The 27,832-nt window shown below is 52.9% G+C and overlaps 2 protein-coding genes across 2 annotated transcripts; both read right to left on the bottom strand.

The window, feature by feature from the left end:
* Window positions 1-2,403: 2,403 nt before the first annotated feature.
* Window positions 2,404-10,379, bottom strand: prss16 (serine protease 16). Its single transcript, XM_088627776.1, has 12 exons — window positions 10,240-10,379; window positions 8,348-8,514; window positions 7,971-8,070; window positions 7,745-7,874; window positions 6,414-6,537; window positions 6,167-6,244; window positions 5,375-5,422; window positions 4,993-5,265; window positions 4,773-4,914; window positions 4,004-4,183; window positions 3,092-3,237; window positions 2,404-2,928 (listed from the first exon to the last, which is right to left on the bottom strand). The coding sequence occupies exons 1-12, from the start codon at window positions 10,289-10,291 to the stop codon at window positions 2,872-2,874; spliced, it is 1,497 nt and encodes a 498-aa protein (XP_088483902.1). The 5' UTR covers window positions 10,292-10,379; the 3' UTR covers window positions 2,404-2,871.
* Window positions 10,380-15,812: 5,433 nt separating this feature from the next.
* Window positions 15,813-27,670, bottom strand: ech1 (enoyl CoA hydratase 1, peroxisomal). Its single transcript, XM_088627774.1, has 10 exons — window positions 27,517-27,670; window positions 24,496-24,676; window positions 23,940-24,028; window positions 22,025-22,149; window positions 21,389-21,437; window positions 21,067-21,131; window positions 19,435-19,505; window positions 18,444-18,515; window positions 17,435-17,585; window positions 15,813-16,114 (listed from the first exon to the last, which is right to left on the bottom strand). Exons 1-10 carry the CDS (start codon window positions 27,551-27,553, stop codon window positions 16,010-16,012), a joined length of 945 nt encoding a protein of 314 aa, XP_088483900.1. The 5' UTR covers window positions 27,554-27,670; the 3' UTR covers window positions 15,813-16,009.
* Window positions 27,671-27,832: the final 162 nt, after the last annotated feature.

Raw genomic sequence — 27,832 nt, 5'->3', positions numbered from 1 at the left:
GGGTCCCAATCCTACTGGGAGAGGGAGGAGGGAACTCAGTTGAACTGGCAGCCCAGTATGTGATCTCCTGTCACAGCCTGAGGAACAGTGAGCCTGTCTGTCAATAATGCTCTATGTGTTGTAGGTAAATGTCCTATGATGTATTTGGATTATACACGTATGTAGGTGTTATACTGATTGTATATGCTTTAGCAGCAATGTAATTTGCAACTAAGGCTGGTTGAATTTGACTTTGAGAGGAGAGGGTAACTCTATAGAGGGAGAGGAGAGAGGGTATACACTGACAAATTTGAGAGGAGAGAAGGAGGGCAGGTGAGGGATGGAAGGAAAGACATGGGCAGAGAACAAATACTGAGACAGCAGGACGCAGAGCAGAGAGGAGATGGGAGTGTGAGTACCCTTCTGTATCTGAAGGCCAGATGACCTCACTGGGATAGGAGTTCCTGAGGCTCACCCAGGAAACCCAGACAGGTGGAGTTTTTTAACGTTTTTCCAAAGCCATTGTCAGTGGACTGTCACAGTGCCAGCTCTACTGGTTGTGGGTCTGACTCAGCCTTTGTGGAGCTTCATTGCAGTGGAGTAGAGAGCAGTAAATGTCAAGTATCGGGCCCCGTCGGTGACAAATAGGCATGGGGGGCTCATCAGGGCAGGAGAAGATGTGAGAGTGTGTGTGTGTGTGTGCAGTCCTGCCCCAGGACCATCTGTTTCCCCGAGGGGGAGGAGCCCTCTGCTGCCCAGCAATGTCACTGTGTGATTGATGAGCGGGGCACCCCCTCCAGTCACTGGGGTCACGACCTCCCAGCTCTGAACCCTCCCCCGATCTTTAATCACCCCTCCCCCCCACCCCCACCGAAAGACTGAGAGAGACAGCACACTGTGGGTGAGGCCCACTGACTCCAGGGCTGAACCAACGAGTTCAGTCTCCAGTATAACAGAGTGACAATGGATTCCTTTGGCACTTGTAGTTTAATAGTATAATAGGGAAGTGATTGACGTTTTGGAAGAAGAGTTTATGTGGGGACAGACTGTCAAGTCTTCATGGAATTGTGTATATGGACAGTACATTGATGATTGATCCTGCCTAGCTGCTATTAATGTTGTGTGCCTACTCACACACAGGACTGTGCGTGAATCTCCAGTCTTCTTTAATAATAATAATAATAATAATAATAATTGCTTACACTTATATAGCACTTTTCTGGACACTCCACTCAAAGCGCTTTACAGGTAATGGGGTCTCCCCTCCACCACCACCAATGTGCAGCATCCACCTTTAGGGGTCAGAGGGGAAAAGCAGCTCGTTTCAGCGTGAGTATAGGACACACTTCTTTACACAAAGAGTGCTGGGGTGGGGAACAAGCCACATGTTTTCAGAATGTGGCTCTTTTCAGGATCCGTGCCACTGATGGCTGAGCAGTATTCTGATAGAGCCTGGAAGTTCTCCCTCTGCTTATGTGTATTCCTCCTGTGTGCCTGGATTTGACATGCTGTCAGGGGCATTGGCAGATGGGATTGGAAGTGGGATTAGCCAGGAAGGTAATGAAGTTTCTGTCTCTGCTCTCTGCCCAAGGCTCCTGTTGTCCCTGGCTGGTTGTTAATGGACCACAGCTGCCCCCATGTGGCCAGCGGTGGGACTGAAGCCCAGCACGATGTTTATTGTGCTGAAAAGGTTGTAAGATAAGATCACTTAATTAGCCATATACAATTTCTTGCATTAGGGATTTGTCTTTTCACAGACCCCAGCTTGCTTTCCAGGAGACACACAGACAGGGAGAGAAGCTGGGGATCAGAGCGCAGGGTCTGCCATTGTACAGCACCCCTGGAGCAGTTGGGGTTAAGGGCCTTGCTCAGGGGTCCAACGGAATAGGATTCCTCTGCCGGCTATGGGATTTGAACTGGCAACCTTCAAGCCACAGGCACAGATCCTCAGCCACAGAGCCACCGCTCAGTTGCCGTGGGATGAAGACAGCAGACATGTCTGTGGCTCGTGTGATTAAAAAGTGGGAGACAGAAACTGCTAAGTGCACCTTTGGAGAGGTACTAGGGAGGGTTATGGTGTACCCCAAGATTTCTTGACAAACCCACAGCTAAATCCTAACTCAGGGGTCACCATTCCTGGTCCAGGAGCACCCCAGTCCACTTACTTCTTATACAGTAGGTCTCTCAAATCCCCTGTTCCTGACAGAGTAACAGATCAGTAAAGCCAGGAATGTGCCCATGAGGAACACCCAGGTCCTTCTGGCTGTGAGAGCAGGGCTGGGCAGAGGTGTAGGAGTGTGTGTGGAGGTCAGGACAAGACTGGGGAGGCTGACGGGTCGGTCCGAACTGGACAGTCTGCCCTCGGGACACAGCTGGGGGACGATGGACATCAGCCCCCCCTGGACAGTACCAGACTCAGGCGCATAGCATAAAAATCTTTATTGGGCTTGATCTGGAGTATAAAAGAAGCATGGGGAGTTCCTGTCCCACCCAGGGCAGGGGGAGCGCCCTCCCCTGTGCTGTTTCACACTGGGGTACTTCTGCGGGGGGCTCCCCGTGACCCCTGACCTCCCCAGAGCGTAGAGAGAATGCGAGGCGCTGACAGAAGAGTGTTATCGCACAGGAAGCGGGTGACGATTGAGTAAATACAGTATGTGGTCGTCTAGCCTCATGCCCAGGCCTTGCACAGCGCGGCTGTCTTGCCGGCGCCGACTCCCGCCCGGTCCGCTTGTAGACGGCGTGGCTCGGAGCGGGCCCTCGTGTCGTTGTGGGCCGAGAGGCCAGAAGGTTTCGTGAGAAAGAAATCACATCGCAGGGCGGCAGGGTGCCCTTGATTGCAAGCTTCTAGCGTGAAAGTGCCCCTCCCTCTCCGGCCCCACAGGTCCCCTGACGTCAGGCGGCCTCCTGCGCGGCTGACTGGAGCCAAGCGGCCACATGGGCCTCGATCTCCTGCGGAAACAGGGGTACGGATTGAGCAGAGCGCCCCCTGCTGGTCTACACACAGCACTTCCAGCAGCTGCCTGGGTTTGTTCAGACACCTGCCATCCCGGTACGGCCCAGGCTACTGCTGGATTCTCCCCACTCTTCCCTGACCCCCCCCAGCACCTCTCACCTTGCGAGCGAGCATCAGCGCGGGGGGGTCGGAGGGGCGGGGGGGGTTCATGTCGGCGCAGTGCGCGGTCCCGTGGATCAGGATGGCTCTCTCCCCGCTGGTGGCGTTGGAGAGGACGCTGAGCACGTGCCAGGGGTCGATGTCACCTGAGAGGGGAAAGAGCAAACGGCAGAGTAGTTGTGCGCCTGGAAAAGGACCCCTGAGCTGTGCCTTAGGTAAGACCCCAGACATGCGGTACTGTCTGACGCTAACTGAGGAGACTGGCATCTGTATTGTGCCTGGCACTGGCTTTGGGCAGAAGGAAGGAAGGAACCTAACATTTCAGAATGACAATAATAGTGCCTTACACTTATATGCCAGTTTTCTGGACACTCCACTCAAAGCGCTTTATAGCTAATGGGGATCCCCTCCACCACCACCAGTGTGCAGCCCCACCTGGATGATGAGACAGCAGCCATAGAGCACCAGTCCTCTCCCCACACACCAGCTCTCAGTGGGAGGAGAACAGAGTGATGAAGCCAGTTCAGAGATGGGGATTATTAGGAGGCCATGATTGGTAAAGGCCAGGGGGAAATTTGGCCAGGACACCGGGGTAACACCCCTACTCTTTTCGAGACACGCCCTGGTATTTTTAATGACCACAGAGAGTCAAGACCTCGGTTTTACGTCTCATATTAAAGAAAGCGCCTTTTTACAGTATAGTGTCCTCGTCACTATACTGGGGCATTAGGACCCACGCAGACCGCGCAGGCCCCACTAACACCTCTTCCAGCAGCAGCCTCAGCTTTCCCAGGAGTCTCCCATCCAGGGCTTCCCGCTTCTTCAAGCGACAATACCGCCACCGACTGAAAAGCTGGAACGGCTGTACGAGAGAAAGGCCGAGATTTCCACATAAAATGTCCTCGCTCTCACCGTTGACGTACAGCACCCTGTGAGTGCCAGGGTGGTCGGAGCCGTAGTAATCGTTGGTGAAGCCCACCGCCAGCGGCAGGCTGCTCTCCTTCAGGCCGAACACCAGGGGGCAGAGCTCCGTCTGGGACTTCAGGGTCAGGAGCCGGGAGAAGGGGCACCCGTCATCCTCACAGGTCTGATCTGCACACACACACACACACACACCGCGGGCGTTAGACTCCCCTGGGGCGACAGATGGCAGCTCTATCCACTCCTGAGCCAGAGGTGTGTGCAGTCCAGTGGACACACCTCCCCAGTGGCTGGTGTGTGACTGTGGGCCGTCAGGTACGGGCCAGTGGGGTGTGTCGGCGGTGGTGGGCATGCCCTGCCCTGGGGGGTTTCCTCTCAGGGCCGGGCAGACCAGCGTCCTGCAGAGCGACGGGACGCTCCTCGGAAAGTCGCCAACGCGCTGTGCCGTGGTGCGGCACTGCAGGCAGCTGTGGCAATGCGAGTCCCTGAAGCAGTTCTCTCACGGGCCGAGAGGCTACTCAGTGCCACTGTGTCCAGCAGGGGGCGCTGGGGGGGAGGGGGGGGTGTGAGTGGCCAGTCAATGGGTCAGTCTAGCCCCGTGTGACAGTCGGGATGTCCTGCGTCTGTGCCCAGAAGCCTTGGTGCTGGCTTGAGGACATCTCTGTCATTGGCGACGCGAGCTAATGTCGCCCAAGAGAAAGGAAACTAACTGGGGGGCAGTGCGACCTCTGTGGCGGCTGCCGTGCGGCGAGATCCTCACAGTATCCGAACTCGGTGCAGGTCTGGTAGTACCACTGCCTCTCCCCGACTCCGCTGGGCCTCAGGGTGGTGTCCCGCAGCTCGGCCACGCTCTGCTGGTGGGACGTCTCCAGGCAGGGCTTGGCCGTTCGCTCCAGGTAGGCCTGAGGGACGGACAGGGGTGAGCGGCCCACGAGCCTGCCGCCGGGAGGGCGCGGAGTGGGCGGCGGCCGGGGGCTTACCTTGGCCAGCTGGGCGAGGCGGGTGTAGCTGTCCGCCCCGCTGGAGTTCCCTGCCATGATCCGGCAGAGCTGGGCGATGCCCAGCGGCGCCCCCTCCTGGTCATACTGCACGGCGCCCATGGCGATGTCCGCCAGGCTGTACAGCAGCTCCCGCTGGTCCTCCGGCTCGGACACGGCGGAGCAGCAGCTGAAGTCCCGGGACACGGCCGTGACGTTCCGGCTGGCCAGGGCAGACTCCACGGCCGAAAAGCCCTCCCTCACCGCAGACAGGCACTGCAGGGAGGCAGGCGGGCGGGCGTGAGGCCGGCCGCCAGCAGGTGGCGCCGCGCGCGCGTGGTCGGGGACGGAGAACCGGGCCGGCGGGCGGCTGGGCTGTACTCACCCTGTCCGAGCCCCCCACTGCGGGGTTGGCAAGACTCTTCGCCACGACCTGGAAGAGAGAGGGGGGGGGTTGATATCGCCATATCGCCCTGCAGCTCACAATTAGCAGCCCACTGGAGCTCCGCAGTGTGAGCCCGGCCAGTACCTGGAGGGGAGGCTCATGGGAATAGCTAAGCTTGCTGCTGGAAGAGGTGTTAGTGTAGTCTGTGAGGGTCCTAATGCCCCACTATAGTGACGGGGAAACTGTACTGTAAAAAGGCGCTGTCTTTAATATGACATGTAAAACCGAGGTCCTGACTCTGTGTGGTCATTAAAAATTCCAGGGCGTCTCATGAAAAGAGTAGGGGTGTGACCCCGGTGTCCTGGCCAAATTTCCCACTGGACCTTACCAATCATGGCCTCCTAATAATCCCCATCTCTGAACTGGCTTCATCACTCTGCTCTCCTCCCACTGAGAGCTGGTGTGTGGGGAGAGTACTGGTGCACTATGGCTGCTGTCACATCCCCCAGGTGGGGCTGCACACTGGTGGGGGTGGAGGGGATCCCCATTACCTGTAAAGTGCTCTGAGTGGAGTGTCCAGAAAAGCACTATATAAGTGTAAGCAATTATTCTAACAATCAAGTGTGACATGCCTGATTCTGACCCCAGATGAGAAAAGCACCTGCAGTAAAGGAGTCTGACTGCCCTGTAACTGTAATGACATGGCTGGGTGACGTGTCCCCGAGTCCCACAACCCTTTGGGTAAAGGCGTGAGGTGGCAGCAGTGCAGGGTGTGCTGCCCCCTGCTGGTACCTTGTTGTAGCCAGTGAAGTCCAGCTGAGCTCTGACGGGGGCAGACGAGGCCACTGCGCCGTAGACCAGGTGTGGGAACTGAAACCCAAACAGGCCAGCGGTGAGCGGCAAGCAGGTGACACCACAGGCGAGCGCGGGCGGCTCACATGGGCCTGGCGCTGGCCTGGAGACAGCTGGGCTCGGGCCTCTGCAGGACAATCACTCCAGCCTCCCGCCTGGCCACAGGAGAGCGGGCGTTGCGGGGTACCTTGCCACGGAGCCAGGCTGACAGGGACCCGGGGTAGGAGCCCCCAAAACAGATCCAGGTGTTGCGGGGTGTCAGCTCGTAGCGGGAGGTGATGTTCTGCTGGAAGGACACTAAATCAGCCAGCCTGAGGGGGAGAGAGAGAGGAGAGCAGGAAGAGAGAAGAGGCTCTGAAATGAGGGTGCACAACGTTCAGAACTTCTTTTCCTGTCATGTTTTCTGCTTCCTGTTCCTTTTCCAATGTGTCTGTGTCTTACAGCCTCCCTTCTCACTATCAGTGTGTGGACTGACCCCTGACCCCTGTGTGTCTGTCTCTCTCAGTGCGGTGTCAGGGTGTGGACTGACCCCAGTGTGTCTGTCTCTCTCGGTGCGGTCTCAGGGTGTGGACTGACCCTTGACCTCAGTGTGTCTGTCTCTCTCAGTGCGGTGTCAGGGTGTGGACTGACCCTTGACCCCAGTGTGTCTGTCTCTCTCGGTGTGGTGTCGGGGTGTGGACTGACCCCAGTGTGTCCGTCTCTCTCGGTGCAGTCTCAGGGTGTGGACTGACCCCAGTGTGTCCGTCTCTCTCGGTGCAGTCTCAGGGTGTGGACTGACCCCAGTGTGTCCGTCTCTCTCGGTGCAGTCTCAGGGTGTGGACTGACCCCAGTGTGTCCGTCTCTCTCGGTGCAGTCTCAGGGTGTGGACTGACCCCAGTGTGTCCGTCTCTCTCGGTGCAGTCTCAGGGTGTGGACTGACCTCAGTGTGTCCGTCTCTCTCGGTGTGGTGTCAGGGTGTGGACTGACCTCAGTGTGTCCGTCTCTCTCGGTGCAGTCTCAGGGTGTGGACTGACCCCAGTGTGTCCGTCTCTCTCGGTGTGGTGTCAGGGTGTGGACTGACCTCAGTGTGTCTGTCTCTCTCGGTGTGGTGTCAGGGTGTGGACTGACCCTTGACCCCAGTGTGTCTGTCTCTCTCGGTGTGTTGTCAGGGTGTGGACTGACCCTTGACCCCAGTGTGTCCTTCTCTCTCGGTGTGGTGTCAGGGTGTGGACTGACCCCAGTGTGTCTGTCTCTCTCGGTGTGTTGTCAGGGTGTGGACTGACCCCAGTGTGTCTGTCTCTCTCGGTGTGGTGTCGGGGTGTGGACTGACCCCAGTGTGTCTGTCTCTCTCGGTGTGGTGTCAGGGTGTAGACTGACCCTTGACCCCAGTGTGTCTGTCTCTCTCGGTGTGGTGTCGGGGTGTGGACAGATTTATGGGTAGGTGTCACATGGCCTCATCAGTGTGCTCATTCCCAGGTGCACTGCCAGCACCGCGACCGTGTTCTGGCTGTGTCTGTGTGAGTGTGCCTCGTGACTCACGCCTGCTGGCTGCTGAGGTATCTCAGTGTGGGGGTCTCCATGCCGTCGGCGGGGATGCTCTGTCCGTAGAAGCGGTGCTCCAGGGACACCAGGAGGGCTCCGTGGTCCTGCGCCATGGACACATGGTGACCTGGGGCAGAGAGGCAGCTGGACAGTGAGGCCGGGGGCTGTGTGTGTGTGAGTGAGTGTGTGTGTGGGCAGGGGGGTCACGGAGACACACACAGACCTCCCTGCACGCTGAACTCGGAGATGGCCGCCTCTCCTCCGATGTACAGGAACACGGGGCCGGTGCGACGCTTCCAGAACTGCTCGTTGACGAAGTACCTCTGAGAGACAGACAGACACGCACACAGACACGGAGCTGCCGCTTAACACCGAGAGCAGTAGGTGTGTGGAACAAGGTCCCCGAAGTCAGGTATTATCAGCAGGGCTGGAGGAGGTTACAAGCTAGGGGGGGCTCCTGTAGCCCACTGGGGAGCTGATCTTGTCCTTGCAGGACTGCAGTACCCAGCACCCGGAGTGTGGGGGCTCCCTGAGGGACATCCCCCCCAGACATGCACTGCCCACTGACCTGTCTGCGCTACGCCGGGCGGACTGCTGTACCTGCAAGTAGGTTCTGTTGTTCTGCCTGTCGAATTGGTCCAGTGGTTGCTCTAGACGCCCCTCTGTCACCAGGGGGCGCCCTGAGGCAGCCTGTAGCAGGAGGTGCTCTTTGATTGCCTGCTCCTGCCTCTCCAGCACCCTCTGTTTTATCTCATCGAACACTCTTCCTGAGAGGGAGAGAGGGAGAGAGAGAGAGAGTAGCTCACTGACACCAGCCAGCCGCAGGGCAGCACAAATCAAAGTCAAGCCAATCTCAGCACAAGCCAAACAGCATGACCTCACCCGCTGGGAAACACACACATACACCAACTGCAATGGAATGAACTGTATCTGAGAAAGGTAAGAGACTGCAAAGAGAAACAGACCCTGAGGAAGTACAGGCTCAGTGACCACAGCCTGTTCAGAGAGGACAGGCTCAGTGACCACAGCCTGGCCAAAGACACTGGACACAGACAGACCTGGCTGTCCAGAGAGGACAGGCTCAGTGACCACAGCCTGTCCAGAGAGGACAGGCTCAGTGACCACAGCCTGTTCAGAGAGGACAGGCTCAGTGACCACAGCCTGGCCAAAGAAACTGGACACAGACAGACCTGGCTGTCCAGAGAGGACAGGCTCAGTGACCACAGCCTGTTCAGAGAGGACAGGCTCAGTGACCACAGCCTGTCCAGAGAGGACAGGCTCAGTGACCACAGCCTGTTCAGAGAGGACAGGCTCAGTGACCACAGCCTGGCCACAGAAACTGGACACAGACCTGGCTGTCCAGAGAGGACAGGCTCAGTGACCACAGCCTACCATAGACACTGGACACAGACAGACCTGGCTGTCCAGAGAGGACAGGCTCAGTGACCACAGCCTACCATAGACACTGGACACAGACAGACCTGGCTGTCCAGAGAGGACAGGCTCAGTGACCACAGCCTGGCCAAAGAAACTGGACACAGACCTGGCTGTCCAGAGAGGAGAGGCTCAGTGACCACAGCCTGCCATAGACACTGGACACAGACCTGGCTGTCCCGAGAGGACATTTTCTATTTCACTGGTAGAAAAACTCTGGGATTAGACAAACATTCTTCCCCCAAAATAAATCTAATCCCAGAAGTCCCACAGCTGCCAGAATCAGAACAGCTTCAGTCCTACTGGGGAGGAAACTCAACAGAGCTGCAGCCCAGAGTGTGATCTCCTGTCACAGCCTGGGGAGCAGACAGTGAGCTTGTCTCCCAAGACTGTTTTAAGTGAGGCTTGTAAATGTCCAACAGAACCGTTTTCTGCAAACACCTGCAGGTGAGGTTTTAATTGTATCAGCAGTGCAGCTGAAAGCTGCTTGAATGTGGGAGTGCGGGTTTTTTTTACAGCTGCTCGCGATGACTGCTGCTCAGGGCTGGTGACCGGAGCGAGCGAAGCCACGCGGAGTTTGTCTCGAGTGACGGTGGGTACAATCTCGAAGTGTTGGGTCTTGTAGTGTTGCAGGCTGTCTCTCCCGAGCGGGTGTCTGTAATTTCATCTCTCCAGCGTCGGTCCACAGTCCCAGGCTGGACGCTGTTCGTCATCCGGAACCCGGAGCGTCAGTGACGCTCGGCAGGGCTGCGGGTGCGAGCGCTCGCGCCGGTCAGCTACTTTCACTTCCTGGAACCGAGTCTCGTCACGGGACGAGCTGCCGCGCGGGGCTGTTCTTCAGTGGTTTCACTTAGTTTTCTTCGCAAAAAAGAAGGTTATTTACGTGTCGTAGAAGGTTTCGCGAGGCGTGCTGGCTAGAATCGATTCGGGCACGTAGTGCTGCTTTCGGGCAGAGTGTGAAAAGATGAAATTGCTGCTCCCAGTTCACTGCTCAAAAGGTTTGAGAAGCTAACGAGTAAGTCAGCCAGGGAAGAGAGCGCGGCTCGATCAGGACTCACCTGAGCCAGCCAGGTGCAGGAGTGGTAAAAGCAGCCAGGCTGACAGTGCCATCCCGAGGCGCTGGTTCTGCAGGTACCGTGAACTCGGACCCGGCGGCGTGTATATCTGCCCGTGGGTCTCGTGAGCGGTCAGACACGCCTCCTCTGCATGTCGATTGGCGGAGAGCGGGGAGCCGCGATGACGTCACGGCGATCTTCGCCGCAAACGGGTCGCTACAGCGTGGAGTCGCGTTGTGGTCCGGAGCGCGTCTTTGTTGGGGGTTGGGTCTGGGGGTAAAGTCGACATCAGGGATGTCGTCGAGGCAGGACTGGATATTTTCATTCATATCACTTTTTACTTTCCTCTATGGAAATTGGATTGTCTTTCCACGGCAATCTACCACTCAGTTTCTTTGGAGTATTTGCTGAACGACTAACTCTTCTCACTGGTGATTTTAACTTGCATATTGATAACTCCTCGGACACTAATGCTATATTAGACTCTTGGAGACGTTTGACTATAAGCAGCATGTGGATAGTTCTATTCACAGACGTGGTCACCTCTTAAGATCGGATCACTTTATTCACCCTATGCATTCTCTTGCATAAGGAACGTGTCTTTTCACAGACCCCAGCTTGCTCTCCGTGAGACACACAGACAGGGAGAGAAGCTGGGGGTCAGAGCACAGTGTCAGCCATTGATACGGCGCCCCTGGAGCAGTTGGGGTTAAGGGCCTCGCTCAGGGGCCAAAAGGAGTAGGGTTCCTCTGCCGGCCACGGGATATGAACCGGCAACCTTCCAACCACAGGCACAGATCCTGAGCTATTTTGGACTTGCTCGTCGGTAAAAGTCTAGACACAAATGTGTTACTAATATCTGATGTACTGATATCGGACCATCTCTGTGTATTCTTTCATGTTAATTTACAAGTCAGGAAGAAAGTATCTGAATGTTATGTTTTAAGAAACGCTACATAAGTTAAAAAACAGCTGAGACGTTTAAAAACGTTTTAAATAATGTTTCATGCACAGCGCCATCTCCCTCTTGCAATGATCTGGTTCATGCTCTGAATATTAAACTTAGGGAAACTCTTGACACTGTTGCACCAGCCAAATGGAAGAAAATCTCACTCATAACACTCCTTGGATGAATGAGGAAATACTTCAACTTAAGGAAAATTGTCACAAATCAGAGCGCTTATGGAGAAAAACTAAGCTGAGCTGCAGGTTCGTTATGACATTCTGAGAGAGCAGATTTCTGCCTACAATACTCCCATAAAAAGGGCAAGACAGTTGTACTTCTCTAATGTAATTAACAAACACAAAGACCATACCAAAGTACTGTTTTCCACTATAGAACGTTTAATAAACCCTACTTTTTCTTGTAATTTTTCTTTAGATGTATCTTCTACAAAATGTGAAGAGTTTGCAATTCGTTTCCAAGATAAAATAACTTTGATTAGACAGAATATAGCTCAGACAACCACGATGAGTTTCCCCGATTGTCCTGATCAGCCACCTCCATCTGTTATGACATCTTTCTCTGTTAATAATCTTCAGACACTTAAAACTGTTACAGACAAATTAAGGTCTTCCACATGTGATCTTGAGCCTGTTCCTACAACTCTTTTTAAGGTTTTTGATTGCGTGCAAGATAATGTTTTAACTATTGTAAATTGCTCTCTGTCAACTGGAGTTTTCCCAAATGCTTTCAAGACTGCCTTGGTGAAGCCTTTACTAAAAAAGACTAATATGGATCCTGCTGTTGTCAGCAATTTTAGACCTATTTCAAATTTTCCTTTTTCAAGTAAAATTTTAGAGATAGTTGTTTTGTTTCAATTAAATGAATATCTGATCTCTAACAATTTGTTTGAGAAATTTCAGTCAGGTTTTTGTTCTCATCATAGTACAGAAACGGCATTGGTCCATGGTGTGACTGACTGCCGATAAACATTATGCCTCTGTTTGGGTTTTACTTGATCTCAGTGCAGCTTTCGATATAGTTGATCACAAGATTCTGATCCACTGACTTGAAAACTGGGTAGGTCTTTCAGGGACGGTTTTAGAATGGCTTAAATCTTATTTGATGAAAAGACAGTTTTTTGTTGCTTTGGGAAATCCATCATCAAAAAATGTTGACATTTCTTGTGGAGTTCCGCAGGGTTCCATTTTAGGACCTCTGCTCTTTTCATGATATGTTACCTTTAGGTAATGTAATTAGGAACCATGGGATCAATTTTCATAAGCTATGCCGATGATATACAACTGTATATCTCTATTCCATCTGAAGATCAAAACTCTGTCAACAGACTAACCGGCTGTGTGTTGGATATTTCTCAGTGGATGTCCCAAAATTTTCTACAGTTCAATCAAGATAAGATATTGGGTACTAAAATTCAGAAAGATCTCTTGCAGGATTAATTGGGCTCTTTTGCTTCATGTGTTAAATCTGAAGCATGAAACTAGATTCTGATCTTTGTTTTGTCCCTCACATAAATAGGGTAACTAAAGTTGCATTCTATCATTTAAGAAACATTGCGAAAATTCGGCCTTTTTTATCCCAGGGCGGTGCAGAAAAATGTGTCCATGCATTTGTTACCAGTAGAATCGATTATTGTAATGCTCTGTTCAGTGGGCTTCCCAAGAAAATGATAAATCCCTTAAAACTTGTTCAAAATGCAGCAGCAACAAAAACAAGAAAGAGAACACATAGCACTCCTGTTCTGAAAGAACTTCACTGGTTACCTGTATTATCTAGGATAGATTTTAAAGTTATTTTACTTGTTTTTAAAACTCTAAATGGTCTAGCACCTGTGTACCTTATTGAATGTCTGTCTTTATATGTTTATATATGTGACCTGAGACCTGCAACTACTGCCCTTCTGGAACTCTCTACCACTTTTTATTAGGCAGTCAAGCTCGGTACATTGTTTTAAAAAACATTTGAAAACATATCTTTTGAATTTAGCCTTTAGTTAAAATGGTTATTTGTTCTTTCTTTGTATCTTTTTTATTGTTCTTATTTTATTATGAATTTCCTCATTTTTATTTCTTTTTCAAGAAAAAAATTGACATTTATTTTGCTTTACTGTATTACCGTGTTTGCCTTTACAACTAATAATATATCTCTTAATTTTAAGATTATATTTTTACACTTGGTTTGTAAAGCACTTTGAGCTCCTGTTTGTATGAAAGGTGCTCTATAAAGTTTATTATTATATCTACTGAAGAGATAAGAGAGACACCTGGGAAGTGAGATAATCTAATTTCTTGTTTTAGTATTTTTGCAAACTATGCAGTCTAGTGTCTTGAAGTTAGCTTTCTGCCCAAAGATATAAAGATGCTGCCTGTCCTTGGTCAGTAAGATAAAGGACATGTATTTGGTAAGCTGGCTGTACGCCCAGAAAATGAAAAGAACTAACTGTTGTCTAGTCTGCAACTTAGATCTAATTAATTGGCATGTGTTGTTGTCTTATCATTTGTTCAGAATGTGTTGTAGTAACTTGTTTGTTTTAAGGTATAAAAGTCCATCTTTAGGTACTTATTTTTTTAAGTCTGGTGGTTGCAAGCCAGACTTCCATATGAAGTAAAGAGTCTTCTGCTTCACAAACACCTGAACTTTGTCATTTGAATGACACAACACTACCAATCTTTAATCTATTCCTTCATACTTATATAGACACTGTTCTGTAAAATACTGGAATCTTTCATTCTGCAGTGTTACAGTCATTGATACGGTCTTAGGTTCTACTTTATGTAATCTTACTATCCTCATTCTACTATCTACATGGCCAGCAACTATATCACCCTGCAGCTCACAGCTGGCCGCCCACTGGAGCTCAGCAGGTGTGAGCCTGCCCAGTACCTGGATGGGAGACTCCTGGGAAAGCTGAGGTTGCTGCTGGCAGAGGTGTTAGTGGGGCCAGTAGGGGGCGCTCACACTGTGGTCTGTGTGGGTCCTGATGCCCTAGTATAGTGACGGGGACACTATACTGTAAAAAGGTGCCATCCTTTGGATGAGACAGAGGCCCCGACTCTCTGTGGTCATTAAAAACCCCAGGGCGTTTCTCGAAAAGAGTAGGGGTGTAACCCCGGTGTCCTGGCCAAATTTCTCCCTGGACTTTACCAATCTCCTAATAATCCCCATATCTGAACTGGCTTCATCACTCTGCTCTCCTCCCACTGAGAGCTGGTGTATGTGGAGAGGACTGGCGCATCATCCAGGGGGGCTGCGCACTGGTTGTGGTGGAGTGGATCTCCATTACCTGTAAAGTGCTTTGAGTGGAGTGTCCAGAAAAGTGCTTTATAAGTGTAAGGCATTATTATAAATATTATACTTATCTGTAGTACTATCTGTAGACTCGCACACTTTAATATTTCTAGATTCAAGAGTACACAGAGACATGACTACCGTAAAGAGTACAGTATTTTTTGTTTCTGTAAAGTGTTGTCCTTTCAAGTGTTTCTTGACAAATGTTGTCCCAAACCTTTAAAACGCGAATAATTCTGTAATAATATGAACGTATCATATCTTGCAATGTTTAAAAGGGATTATTTGTAAACTTAAAAATAATCTCTTTTAAACATTGCAAGATATGATACGTTCATATTATTACAGAATTATTCGCGTTTTAAAGGTTTGGGACAACATTTGTTTGATCGGGGAAAGTGTTTTTCCTAGCAATTTTGTCCTCTGCTTTATTTTAAAGAAACACTTAAAGACTTAAAAAAAAGGCCTTGCTGTGCTTGGAGGACTTCTTCACTACCTCTATAGTATAATTGTGGGCTTCGGTCCATCTGTTTCCACGTAGTGTGTGTAACCCCAAAGACACTGCGGAGCTGTGGAGACAATCGTGTTGTCATGTGTGGAATTGTCATTTCTTAATATTGTCAAAGAAGTTTGGTAATAACGCAGCTGAAGTTCAGTCTGTTCTGGGTGTGATGCTGTTGATGTCTCTTTGTCTCTTCTCTGGCTTGCGAGTGGCTGGACTCTGCTGATCTCTGGATTTCCTCTGCTGAGCTGTGCATGCAGACTGGCTTGTGTCCTTCTGCCCTTTGAACTTTATTCACTTCTGTTGCTTGGCTCCAGCGATTGATTTCATGGGTGCAAACGTGAGAATTCATTTTGCACCAGATACACGGGTGGCGGGGCGGAGTGGTGGCTCTGTGGCTGAGGATCTGCGTCCGTGGCTGGAAGGCTACCGGTTCGTATCCCGCGGCCGGCAGAGGAATCCTACTCTGTTGGGCCCCTGAGCGAGGCCCTTCACCCCCAGCTGCTCCAGGGGCGCTGTATAAATGGCTGACCCTGCGCTCTGACCCCAAGCTGCTCTCCCTGTTTGTGTGTCTCATGGGGAGCAAGCTGGGGTCTGCGAAAAGACAAATTTCTAATGCAAGAAACTGTATATGGCAAATAAAGTGATCTGATCTTATGTCAGCAGGCTCTGCTCTGCCCTGGGCTCTGCTCCACTTACCGATCTCCAGGATATTACAACTGAGATTCACGCAGGAAACTCGTACTAATGGCAGGATTCCAGTGAAGGGCCCCGCTGTACAGTATACTGCCGCAAGGACATCCAGAGCACCAGAACCACAGGTCCCCTCGTCAAAAACTCTTTTATTGAAACAGAAGACCGCAAACGACAAAGCGACTCGACATGAGTCGGGAAAACGCAACTCCTCTCAGCTATGGAAGCCTGAGGCAAATAAAGACTGAGGAAGAGGAGGACAAAATGAAAGGAAGCTATTCTGCCAAGTCTCCTCTCCCATCGCTCCGGGCCCGTCCCCCATCCCCTCACAGTTTGGAGAAAGGCACGTCCTTCGGGCTCCTCTTCTCCAGCACTGCCTGAGCCGCCTTGACGATGTCCTCGGTCTGCAGCATGCTCATGTTCCACGTGGCCTGAAAGCACAGGCAACGCTGAGGTCAGGAGCTCCCAGCCAGCCTGTCCTCCTGTCCCCCAAGAGCCCCGCTTCAAGAACCTCACCCTCTGCATTATGACACATTTCCAAAGAAAAAACTGTGGGTGGGGTTGATCAGTGTGTGTGTGTCTCCTGGGTGTGGGTGGGGTTGATGTGTGTGTACGGTATATTGGCCTCACTCACTATGTAGTCCAGTCTGTGTGTGTGTGAACAGTATATTGGCCTCACTCACTATGTAGTCCAGTGTGTGTGGGGTTGATCAGTGTGTGTGTGTGGTATATTGGCCTCACTCACTATGTAGTCCAGTGTGTGTGGGGTTGATCAGTGTGTGTGTGTACAGTATATTGGCCTCACTCACTATGTAGTCCAGTGTGTGTGGGGTTGATCAGTGTGTGTGTATGGTATATTGGCCTCACTCACTATGTAGTCCAGTGTGTGTGGGGTTGATCAGTGTGTGTATGTACAGTATATTGGCCTCACTCACTATGTAGTCCAGTGTGTGTGGGGTTGATCAGTGTGTGTGTATGGTATATTGGCCTCACTCACTATGTAGTCCAGTGTGTGTGGGGTTGATCAGTGTGTGTGTGTATGGTATATTGGCCTCACTCACTATGTAGTCCAGTGTGTGTGGGGTTGATCAGTGTGTGTATGGTATATTGGCCTCACTCACTATGTAGTCCAGTGTGTGTGGGGTTGATCAGTGTGTGTGTGTGGTATATTGGCCTCACTCACTATGTAGTCCAGTGTGTGTGGGGTTGATCAGTGTGTGTGTGTACAGTATATTGGCCTCACTCACTATGTAGTCCAGTGTGTGTGGGGTTGATCAGTGTGTGTGTATGGTATATTGGCCTCACTCACTATGTAGTCCAGTGTGTGTGGGGTTGATCAGTGTGTGTGTGTATGGTATATTGGCCTCACTCACTATGTAGTCCAGTGTGTGTGGGGTTGATCAGTGTTTGTATGGTATATTGGCCTCACTCACTATGTAGTCCAGTGTGTGTGGGGTTGATCAGTGTGTGTGTGTACAGTATATTGGCCTCACTCACTATGTAGTCCAGTGTGTGTGGGGTTGATCAGTGTGTGTGTATGGTATATTGGCCTCACTCACTATGTAGTCCAGTGTGTGTGGGGTTGATCAGTGTGTGTGTGTATGGTATATTGGCCTCACTCACTATGTAGTCCAGTGTGTGTGGGGTTGATCAGTGTGTGTGTGTATGGTATATTGGCCTCACTCACTATGTAGTCCAGTGTGCGTGGGGTTGATCAGTGTGTGTGTGTACAGTATATTGGCCTCACTCACTATGTAGTCCAGGCTTTCCTGCACACTGTGGTCGCGGGAGTACAGCAGGTTGATCTTGGTGCCCTGTACTGCGACTGGGCTCCTCGCTGCGATCTCTGCTGCCAGCTCCAGAGCCGCGCTCATCATCGTCTCCTTGTCTGGAAACACGCGGCTGAAGGAAAGTACAGGCAGCATCTCTCTCTGTCCATGACACAGCACAACAGACAGGGCCCTTCAGATCAGCACTCTCACAGACACAAAAACTGGCAGAAAGAGAGAGAGAACCCCCCAGCTAGAAGTTACAGCCAGCAGCTCCGTCACCCTGCAGCTCACAGCTGGCTGCCTACTGGAGCTCCGCAGTGTGAGCCTGGTCAGTACCTGGATGGGAGACTCCTGGGAAAGCAGAGCCTGGAAGAGGTGTTAGTGGGGCCAGTAGGGGGCGCTCACCCTGTGGTCTGTGGGGGTCCTAATGCCCCAGTATAGTGACGGGGACACTATACTGTAAAAAGGCGCCATCCTTCGGATGAGATGTAAAACTGAGATCCTGACTCTCTGTGGTCATTAACAATCCCAGGGCGTTTCTCAAAAAGAGTAGGGGTGTTACCCCGGTGTCCTGGTCAAATTTCCCCCTTTACTTTACCAATCATGGCCTCCTAATAATCCCCCTCTCTGAACTGGCTTCATCACTCTGCTCTCCTCCCACTGAGAGCTGGTGTGTGGGGAGAGTACTGGTGCACTATGGCTGCCTATGTATCATCCAGGTGGGGCTGCACACTGGTGGTGGTGGAGGGGATCCCCATTACCTGTAAAGCGCTCTGAGTGGAGTGTCCAGAAAAGTGCTATATAAGTGTAAGGAATTATTATTATAAGAGATCTTGCAGACAGAGGAGAGACAAGCAGTCTGGCAGAAAGAAAGGAGACGGTCTCGCAGCGAGAGAGAATACAGCCCGTTACGCAAACAGGAGACTGATCCACAATGACAGAACACAGGGCCACAGACGGACCCCCTATGGAGAGACGGGAGACAGACCTGACCAGCCCACAGCTCTTGGCTTCTTCAGACCACATCTTCCTGGCAGTGAGGGCGAGCTCATTCACCAGACTGAAAGGCAGACAAGCGGAGAGGCCAAGTCGACAACACAGCAACACGGCAAGACAGCGAGCACCTGTAGGCACAATCCAGAGACAGCCGCTTGCCCCGGTGTGGGAAAGCCTGGATCAAACTGAGTGGGCGAAGGGTAATGTAAGCAATGCCACAGCCTACAGGGGTAAAAGCAGCGCCCCCTGTTGACAGGTTGAGTGCCCTGTGCCTTTTCTACCTCTACCAAACCAGGCCACACCGCGGCTGCACAGTGAGGCACCCAACATGTGACTTGAGCTTTCCGCACGTCTCTTTAAAGCCTCTACATGACTAGTTCATCAACTCTCAGCTGACCACCGATCGAAGGGCTGACAGCAAACTGTGAAAATGTCTAAACCTGTGAAGCTCTTCTTTCTCTGTACTTTGATCCTCACGCTGCAGAGCTAATCCATTTGTCTACAATGGACAGGGCAGTAGGGCTCAGGGCTAACATGGTATGACAGCACAACGTGTTATTAGTTGTTTGTTGTGGACAAAGTACACTTCGATCTAAAACTAACTCTAGAGACGCCAATTAAAGGCGGGATTTTTCTGTATTGCACTTCCATTCCTTGTACAAATCTGAAATAAGCTTGAGTGGAACTGGGTTAATTGCACTTGGCTTGTATTACATGTGCTCTCTACCTAACCAGGCAACACTGCTGTTACAGCAACCCGCAGTAAGTCATCTCCAACGTGTCAGACAGGGGCGAGGTCCTCGATGGACCGGTGTTTGAGTCGCAGGTGCTGGGCACCTCACCGTGGGCGCCGGCGCGGCTGCCTGGCGTGTCTGGAGGCCGGAAGGCGGGCCGGGCCCTGCCCACAGGTGCACCCTGCAGTCTGAAGTGAACGGCGGGAGGCTGCTGGTCCTGATTCGCCCTGCAGCTTGACCGGAGCTCACCTGCGGCTTCCGATCACCTTGGGGAGGCGCTGCAGAGTGCCCACGTCCGCCGCCAGCCCGATGTCCACCTCCTGCAGGCGAGGGAAGAGTTTCCGTGATGGGCGAGACTCCTGCGGTTCTCTCGGACCGACTCCAGACCCCAGCAGAGCCGGGGCGTCTACTCCGCTGGCCTGCGTGTTTACTCTGGCAGATCTGGGGCGTCTACCCCGCTGGCCTGCGTGTTTACTCTGGCAGATCTGGGGCGTCTACCCCGCTGGCCTGCGTGTTTACTCTGGCAGATCTGGGGCGTCTACCCCGCTGGCCTGCGTGTTTACTCTGGCAGATCCGGGGCGTCTACCCCGCTGGCCTGCGTGTTTACTCTGGCAGATCCGGGGCGTCTACCCCGCTGGCCTGCGTGTTTACTCTGGCAGATCTGGGGCGTCTACCCCGCTGGCCTGCGTGTTTACTCTGGCAGATCCGGGGCGTCTACCCCGCTGGCCTGCGTGTTTACTCTGGCAGATCCGGGGCGTCTACCCCGCTGGCCTGCGTGTTTACTCGGGGGCCTGGGTCCTAATCAGAGGGCTGACTGCTGGCGCTTCAGGCGTTAAGTTGGTCACCAACTGCAAAACGAGACGAGCTCAACCCGTTCTGAAAGCGCCCGGCTGTGAACAGGGGGACTGGGACCTCTATTCTGAGGCCCGTTTCGTGGGGTTGCAGCCTTCAAAGAAGAGTGACCCCACGCGTGCCTGAGGTAAGGAACTGAATCTCTTTAGTCTTGTCAGAACGGAAGGTGCCGTCTTCCACTCGGGGAGTCGGTGACGATCTGGTTAAAGGCGGGTCTGGTCCCCTTTAATCAGTTGTTCCCTGCTGGGCTCCTGCGGCAGCTGTAGGCCTGGAGACTGCGGCTGGCCAGACCAGAGAGGGGGGCTGTTTCTCTGCCTGCTCGCTGTGCTGAAATAACCAGTTTCACAGCTACTGGGACAGCGGCCTGCAGCTCCTTGGGAAGAAAGGATTCTTCCTCTGGCCTAACAGCAGGGTGGCTGCACAGCAATGCTAACGGGAAGTTTCTGGACTGGGAGAGGAAGTCAGACAGTCCAACAGAAGAAGACTGCCATGTGGACTGGGGAGAACATGCAAACTCCCCACACAAGGCTACCCCACATACAGGATCAAACCCAAAACAACAACTGGGAAACACCAGCTGTGCTCTCCTGCTTGGGAAATCCCAGTCACAGCTGGCAAAGTCTGCATCATAAAGCTAAACCTGCGTTCTGAGGTCACGTAGATCCTATCCTTTTTAATAGATCCACTGTGTTATTGTTGGTTTTTGAATTTGCAATGTCTAATCGGTGATCTCAGGTCTGATTCATCTGAACAAAATCCAAGTGGTTGCGTCTCCTGCAATAAAGTTCTTCGGTCCTCGTTAATCCAAAGTTAAAAAGTTCAAAACTTGAAATATTTTTCTTCCTCTGTTATTGTGAAGTGGTATCAGCGAAGTATACTTCAGTGTGTTTACTGAGAGGGCTAACAGTCATGAGTAAGTGGATTTGTCATCTGTATTCTTCTACTTTCAACTGCCCAGTATTCCCAGGGCACCGGGCACCTCTCTAAGGGTCAGGGGTCAGAGTTCACAGAGGGGGAGAGGTCTCCTACCTTGACCTGGAACCAGGCGTCCTGAGTGCAGAGTCTGATGTCGCAGGCTGAGATCAGGTCCACCCCTGGCGACAGAGACACACAGCTCAACACGCGCACTGCACAACGACCACACACGCTCCACCGCCCGGCGGTATTCTCACTGATCCCTGCGGGAGGCTCGCCCGCCTCACTCCGACTGCGCACACACTGTCTCTGTTCCCAGACACCCGCTGAGCGGACAGCTGCAGCTCCCAGGAGCGCAGAGCTCAGCGTGCTGCTGCTCGGACCCACCCCTGCTACCAGCTCACCGGGCGCTACGGAAAAACCAGCCCACACTGACCTCCTCCCACGCAGGCTCCATGGACAGCCACCACCACGGGCTTCGGGCACTGCGGACAGAGGACAGAAGACAGCCCGTCACTCCTACAGCGAGTCCCCTGCCCCTCTCAAGGGCCCTGTCCACTCCTGTCCCCCCAGCGACAGGACAGCCGGTCACTCCTACAGGGGCGCTGTCCACTCCTGCCCCCCAGCGACAGGACAGCCGGTCACTCCTACAGGGGCGCTGTCCACTCCTGCCCCCCAGCGACAGGACAGCCGGTCACTCCTACAGGGGCCCTGTCCACTCCTGTCCCCCCAGCGACAGGACAGCCGGTCACTCCTACAGGGGCGCTGTCCACTCCTGCCCCCCAGCGACAGGACAGCTGGATGGACACGTGTCCTGGAGAGCAGGGTGGATGGGGGACGACACCATGAAGGACAAGACCTCCAGCCGTCCCCAGTCTGCCCCTAACCTGTGTAAACGTGTCCCGAACCGCTCGCCGCCCTCTCGTGTGAGATCAGCCCTGATTAATCTGCTCACAGCTGTGGCCCTGGGCCGCGCCACCAGGGGGCGCCACAAGCCTGCCGCACGGAGCTTTGCCTGTTGCCCCGTGATGCACCTGCCAGGACAGGACTGGCCCCGCCCCGCCCCGCTCACCCTCTCGATGACGGTGAAGGTCTCCTGGTACTGGCAGAGGGTCTTGCGGATGTTCCAGGCCTTGCGGGCAGTGTCGTCCCCCTCGGGCTGCAGGACGTGGCCGGCTATGTCCATCAGGTCGATACCTGGCACAGAGCACAGAGCCGTCAGCGTCTGCCCGCGCGGCGGTCCGGGCCCGTCCGGCTCTCACCGGCGGCGCTCGATACCGCAGCGCCCAGCGCGAGCTCAAACAAGCTCCACCAGTGCAGTCCGCAGTGAGAACCTGCAGGTAATGAGACCTGGACTGGACCGCACCGCTGTGCACTGGGAGCCTGAGAGCAGGGGCGTTTGAGCTCCTGTGACTGTGGGGGCTCGTCACGGACTTTCAGTCTACTGTCAGCCAGGGCAAACTCTGCACAGGGTGAATACAGAGCTCCGTGAAGCCGGCCCCCCTACAGACAGCACAAACGATGAAACCCACCTCATTCGTTAGTGCTGCGTTTGTGCCATTTGGTGCCGTTGAAAGTAGCGTTTGTGCTGCTTGCGTTCCCGAGATATAGCGTCTTGTTTTTCCGGTGATCACGTGACCATGCATGTCCATGAAGTCCCCCCCTTGAAAATAGCATTTGTGCTGTTTTTTCAAGACAGCCACGCGATTACCCGATTATACAGGGCGCTGTATCTCGGAAACAAAAGCAGCACAACTGCTACTTTCAACGGCACAAACGCAGCACTAACAATTGCGGTGGGTTTCATCGTTTGTGCTGTTTCAGAGGTAGAGGGGGACTTCATGGAGCTGGACAAGCAAGCATGTCCTGGGTCATTACATTGCAGACTGCAGAAGACACGACTTCACCTGGGAGAAATCCGACGATCTAACAAAGGCAGTCATACCTGTGTCTTCAGAGGTCAAGGTGTGCCCTCACGCTGTATTCTACACCAAGGGCTGACCAGGAACACACAGATAAAAGGACTGTGAGCTCATCGTTTCATGTTTGCGCATAAGACCCCTGTAAATACAAACACGTGGATAACGCCAGTTTTTCAGAGAACCTAGACATATGTTCACTTCTGTTCTGTGAAAAGAAGAATATTTTCCAATATTGCTGCGGTCTGCATGTGTGAGATGGAAGACTCGCATGTGTTATGAACTGTGTAAACTTTATACATAGTGCCCCTTTAAAAAAAAAAAAAGTCCTGAAATACTGGTTCCTTTTCACGTTGGCGAATGTGCTTTGGATAACAAAGAGCATCAATGGTTCAGAAAGTTGCAAATTCAGGTCTTTTAAAATACGCGGCTCGACAGACAGGGTGAATCTTCACACGTCCCTTGATGCCTGTGTTTATGTGAGAAAGAGACAATGCGAAGCCTTTTACTTCTTCAGATTTCTAAAAAAGGACACCGCTATGAGGTATTAAGACGAGTTCATTAAAGCCTCTTCGCTATTTAAGGCTTCACCCGCAGCTCTTCTGATTCGGGTACGATATTGGAACCGAAATTAATTAATTAATTTTCCTGTTCACACAAACGCGTAGGAGATAATGATATTAAACGCAAACTCCACCGCTGCACCTTCACCAGGGCAAACAGAGGAACAGACTTGGAGAACTGTTACTCTCGCGCCGGTAACAGAGCGCTTGAACTCGGCAGACGGGGTCACTGGAGGTCAAACGCACCGTGTATGGTCACGTGATCACTGGAACGTCAAGGCGCTATATCTTGGGACACAAACGCTACTTTCAACGGCACAAACAGGCACAAACGTAGCGCTAACGAATGAGGTGGGTTTCATCGTTTCTGCCGTCTGTAGGGGGGCCAACTTCACGGAGCTTGAACCCAGACCCCAGACTGGCTCTACAGGACTGCTGGTCAGGAGCTACGGCCTGCTCTTGTCCACACAGACGACAGCACAGCCGGGCTCCCTCTCCGTCTTACCGGCAGTGAATATTTTACCAGCTCCTGAAACCACAACGGCACGGCACTCCGGGTCCGCAGAGATCTGAGAGAAACACTGCACCATCTCCCTGAGACACAGACAGCGGGAGAGAGGGAGAGAGGAGGAGGGAGAGAGAGAGACAGGAGGAAAGAGAAAGGAGGAGAGAGAGAGACGGGTGGCGTGGCATTATCCAGGTGCAGCTATCCAGATTACCACAAACTGCTCCAGGGGCGCCGTATAAATGGCTGACTCTGCGCTCTGACTACGCAGACAAACTACAGGGAGCCTGATCGAAGCGTCCACAACCCTCAAAGCCATCGACAGAGTTGGACGTGTTCAGACTGAACAGTGAAACGTGAACAGGAGGCAAGTCTTTACACAAAGGGTTGTGGGAGTATGGAACACTATGGCTCCATGCTCTTGTAGATACCCTGACTTCTTTAAAACAAACGGCTGGCTAAGATCCTCAGATCAGTTCACTTCCTCCCATCAGCCTCCTCTCCACTGTCACTCTTCCCCGTTAGCGCGCCCCCTGCGTGCGCCCCGCCCACCCACCTCCAGAAAGCTCTGTTCATGGCGTTGCGCTTCTCCGGGCGGTGCAGCTCCACGTGGGTCACCGTGTCCGTTACCCTGGTAACACGCAGCGTCTCGAACGCCGCGGGGGGCTCGGGCTCAGCCCCCGCCCCCGACGACATGGCCCTGACCACGCCCAGTCTGGGGAGCCACGAGGCCGGGCCTGTAGGAGAGAGGGAGAGACAGGATTACAGCAGGCAGGAGAGAGGAGCAGAGGGGGGCAGGAGAGACAGGATTACAGCAGGCAGGAGAGAGGAGCAGAGGGGGGCAGGAGAGACAGGATTACAGCAGGCAGGAGAGAGGAGCAGAGAGGGACAGGAGAGACAGGATTACAGCAGGCAGGAGAGAGGAGCAGAGGGGGGCAGGAGAGACAGGATTACAGCAGGCAGGAGAGAGGAGCAGAGAGGGACAGGAGAGACAGGATTACAGCAGGTCTGGAAAGAGGAGCAGACTGAGACAAGAGAGACAGGATTACAGCAGGGTAGGAGAGAGGGGCAGACTGGGACAGGAGAGACAGGATTACAGCAGGCAGGAGAGAGGGGCAGAGAGGGACAGGAGAGACAGGATTACAGCAGGCAGGAGAGAGGAGCAGACTGGGACAGGAGAGACAGGATTACAGCAGGCAGGAGAGAGGAGCAGAGAGGGACAGGAGAGACAGGATTACAGCAGGTCTGGAAAGAGGAGCAGACTGAGACAAGAGAGACAGGATTACAGCAGGGCAGGAGAGAGGGGCAGACTGGGACAGGAGAGACAGGATTACAGCAGGCAGGAGAGAGGAGCAAAGGGGGGCAGGAGAGACAGGATTACAGCAGGCAGGAGAGAGGGGCAGACTGGGACAGGAGAGACAGGATTACAGCAGGCAGGAGAGAGGAGCAGAGGGGGGCAGGAGAGACAGGATTACAGCAGGCAGGAGAGAGGAGCAGACTGGGACAGGAGAGACAGGATTACAGCATGGCTGGAGAGAGGAGCAGAGAGGGACAGGAGAGAGGATTACAGCAGGCCTGGAGAGAGGAGCAGAGAGGGACAGGAGAGACAGGATTACAGCATGGCTGGAGAGAGGAGCAGAGAGGGACAGGAGAGAGGATTACAGCAGGTCTGGAGAGAGGATCAGAGAGGGACAGGAGAGACAGGATTACAGCAGGTCTGGAGAGAGGATCAGAGAGGGACAGGAGAGACAGGATTACAGCAGGTCTGGAGAGAGGAGCAGACTGAGACAGGAGAGACAGGATTACAGCAGGGCAGGAGAGAGGGGCAGACTGGGACAGGAGAGAGGATTACAGCAGGCCTGGAAAGAGGAGCAGACTGAGACAAGAGAGACAGGATTACAGCAGGTCTGGAGAGAGGGGCAGACTGAGACAGGAGAGACAGGATTACAGCAGGGCAGGAGAGAGGGGCAGACTGGGACAGGAGAGAGGATTACAGCAGGGCTGGAGAGAGGAGCAGAGAGGGACAGGAGAGACAGGATTACAGCAGGTCTGGAAAGAGGAGCAGACTGAGACAAGAGAGACAGGATTACAGCAGGGCAGGAGAGAGGGGCAGACTGGGACAGGAGAGACAGGATTACAGCAGGCAGGAGAGAGGAGCAAAGGGGGGCAGGAGAGACAGGATTACAGCAGGCAGGAGAGAGGGGCAGACTGGGACAGGAGAGACAGGATTACAGCAGGCAGGAGAGAGGAGCAGAGGGGGGCAGGAGAGACAGGATTACAGCAGGCAGGAGAGAGGAGCAGACTGGGACAGGAGAGACAGGATTACAGCATGGCTGGAGAGAGGAGCAGAGAGGGACAGGAGAGAGGATTACAGCAGGCCTGGAGAGAGGAGCAGAGAGGGACAGGAGAGACAGGATTACAGCATGGCTGGAGAGAGGAGCAGAGAGGGACAGGAGAGAGGATTACAGCAGGTCTGGAGAGAGGATCAGAGAGGGACAGGAGAGACAGGATTACAGCAGGTCTGGAGAGAGGATCAGAGAGGGACAGGAGAGACAGGATTACAGCAGGTCTGGAGAGAGGAGCAGACTGAGACAGGAGAGACAGGATTACAGCAGGGCAGGAGAGAGGGGCAGACTGGGACAGGAGAGAGGATTACAGCAGGCCTGGAGAGAGGAGCAGAGAGGGACAGGAGAGACAGGATTACAGCAGGTCTGGAGAGAGGAGCAGACTGAGACAGGAGAGACAGGATTACAGCAGGGCAGGAGAGAGGGGCAGACTGGGACAGGAGAGAGGATTACAGCAGGTCTGGAGAGAGGAGCAGAGAGGGACAGGAGAGACAGGATTACAGCAGGTCTGGAGAGAGGAGCAGACTGAGACAGGAGAGACAGGATTACAGCAGGGCAGGAGAGAGGGGCAGACTGGGACAGGAGAGAGGATTACAGCAGGTCTGGAGAGAGGAGCAGAGAGGGACAGGAGAGACAGGATTACAGCAGGTCTGGAGAGAGGAGCAGACTGAGACAGGAGAGACAGGATTACAGCAGGGCAGGAGAGAGGGGCAGACTGGGACAGGAGAGAGGATTACAGCAGTCTATATTATGTTTGTTGTAAACGTATTGTTAATTGTTATTGCTGAGACAACTTTGTGGTTCATCGATCGTTCTAAAACCCTCGTTATGTTGCAGAATTTCAGTGGGGTCACTCACTGGAAAAGCAACGCGTGACCTCTCACCCACTTCATACACAGCCCACCAGATCCGCGCCACTGGCTTAAGAAACTTTTTTTCCATAAGGATTTTAACACGGCTTCCAAAATGAGCTCAGTGAAGCGCGGACGGGGGTGATAGATGCTGACACTGCTGTTCGGGAGTGCAGTTTAATTGTTAAACACTGTTACCGCTGGCGCAAAGTTTGGTTGCTTGTTGAAGCCACGGGACAAGAATTTAAAACCAGTTTGATGGGTTGCTAGCAAACGCGACTAAATCGGCTAGCGGAAGGGAGAACATTGCCACTGGTGATTAACGCTTTGTGTCGATAAGTCTGTCAACGCAACCTTCCAACATGTTAACAAGAAACTCACGTTTTCCCAGCGCACAGCGAAGAGCGATACCAGCCATAGCAGTCCTGACAGTGTGGAGACCTGGCCGACCTTTGACCCATTTACCGCGGACGAAGGGACCATCTCCAAAGTGCTTAACATTCAAGGAAGCGTACGTACGACCAGGGAAGAGAGAACATTTACGATGTAAAATCTAAATGGTGCCCAGGACTACCTCTCATCATACGCCCGAACACGAGAATGATGCTACCACTCATATCTAATTGCGACGTAAATTTTCCAGCGTCGTCATGAATGACCTTGTCGGTTCCGCTTACCGTTTTTATTGACTACCCCT

The sequence above is a fragment of the Lepisosteus platostomus genome, chromosome 4, assembly GCF_059453375.1.
Source record: "Lepisosteus platostomus isolate fLepPlt1 chromosome 4, fLepPlt1.hap1, whole genome shotgun sequence".
Taxonomy (NCBI): Eukaryota; Metazoa; Chordata; class Actinopteri; order Semionotiformes; family Lepisosteidae; genus Lepisosteus; species Lepisosteus platostomus.
The sequence above is the reverse complement of the archived record's forward strand: the minus strand, read 5'-3'. Positions and strand labels throughout refer to the sequence as shown.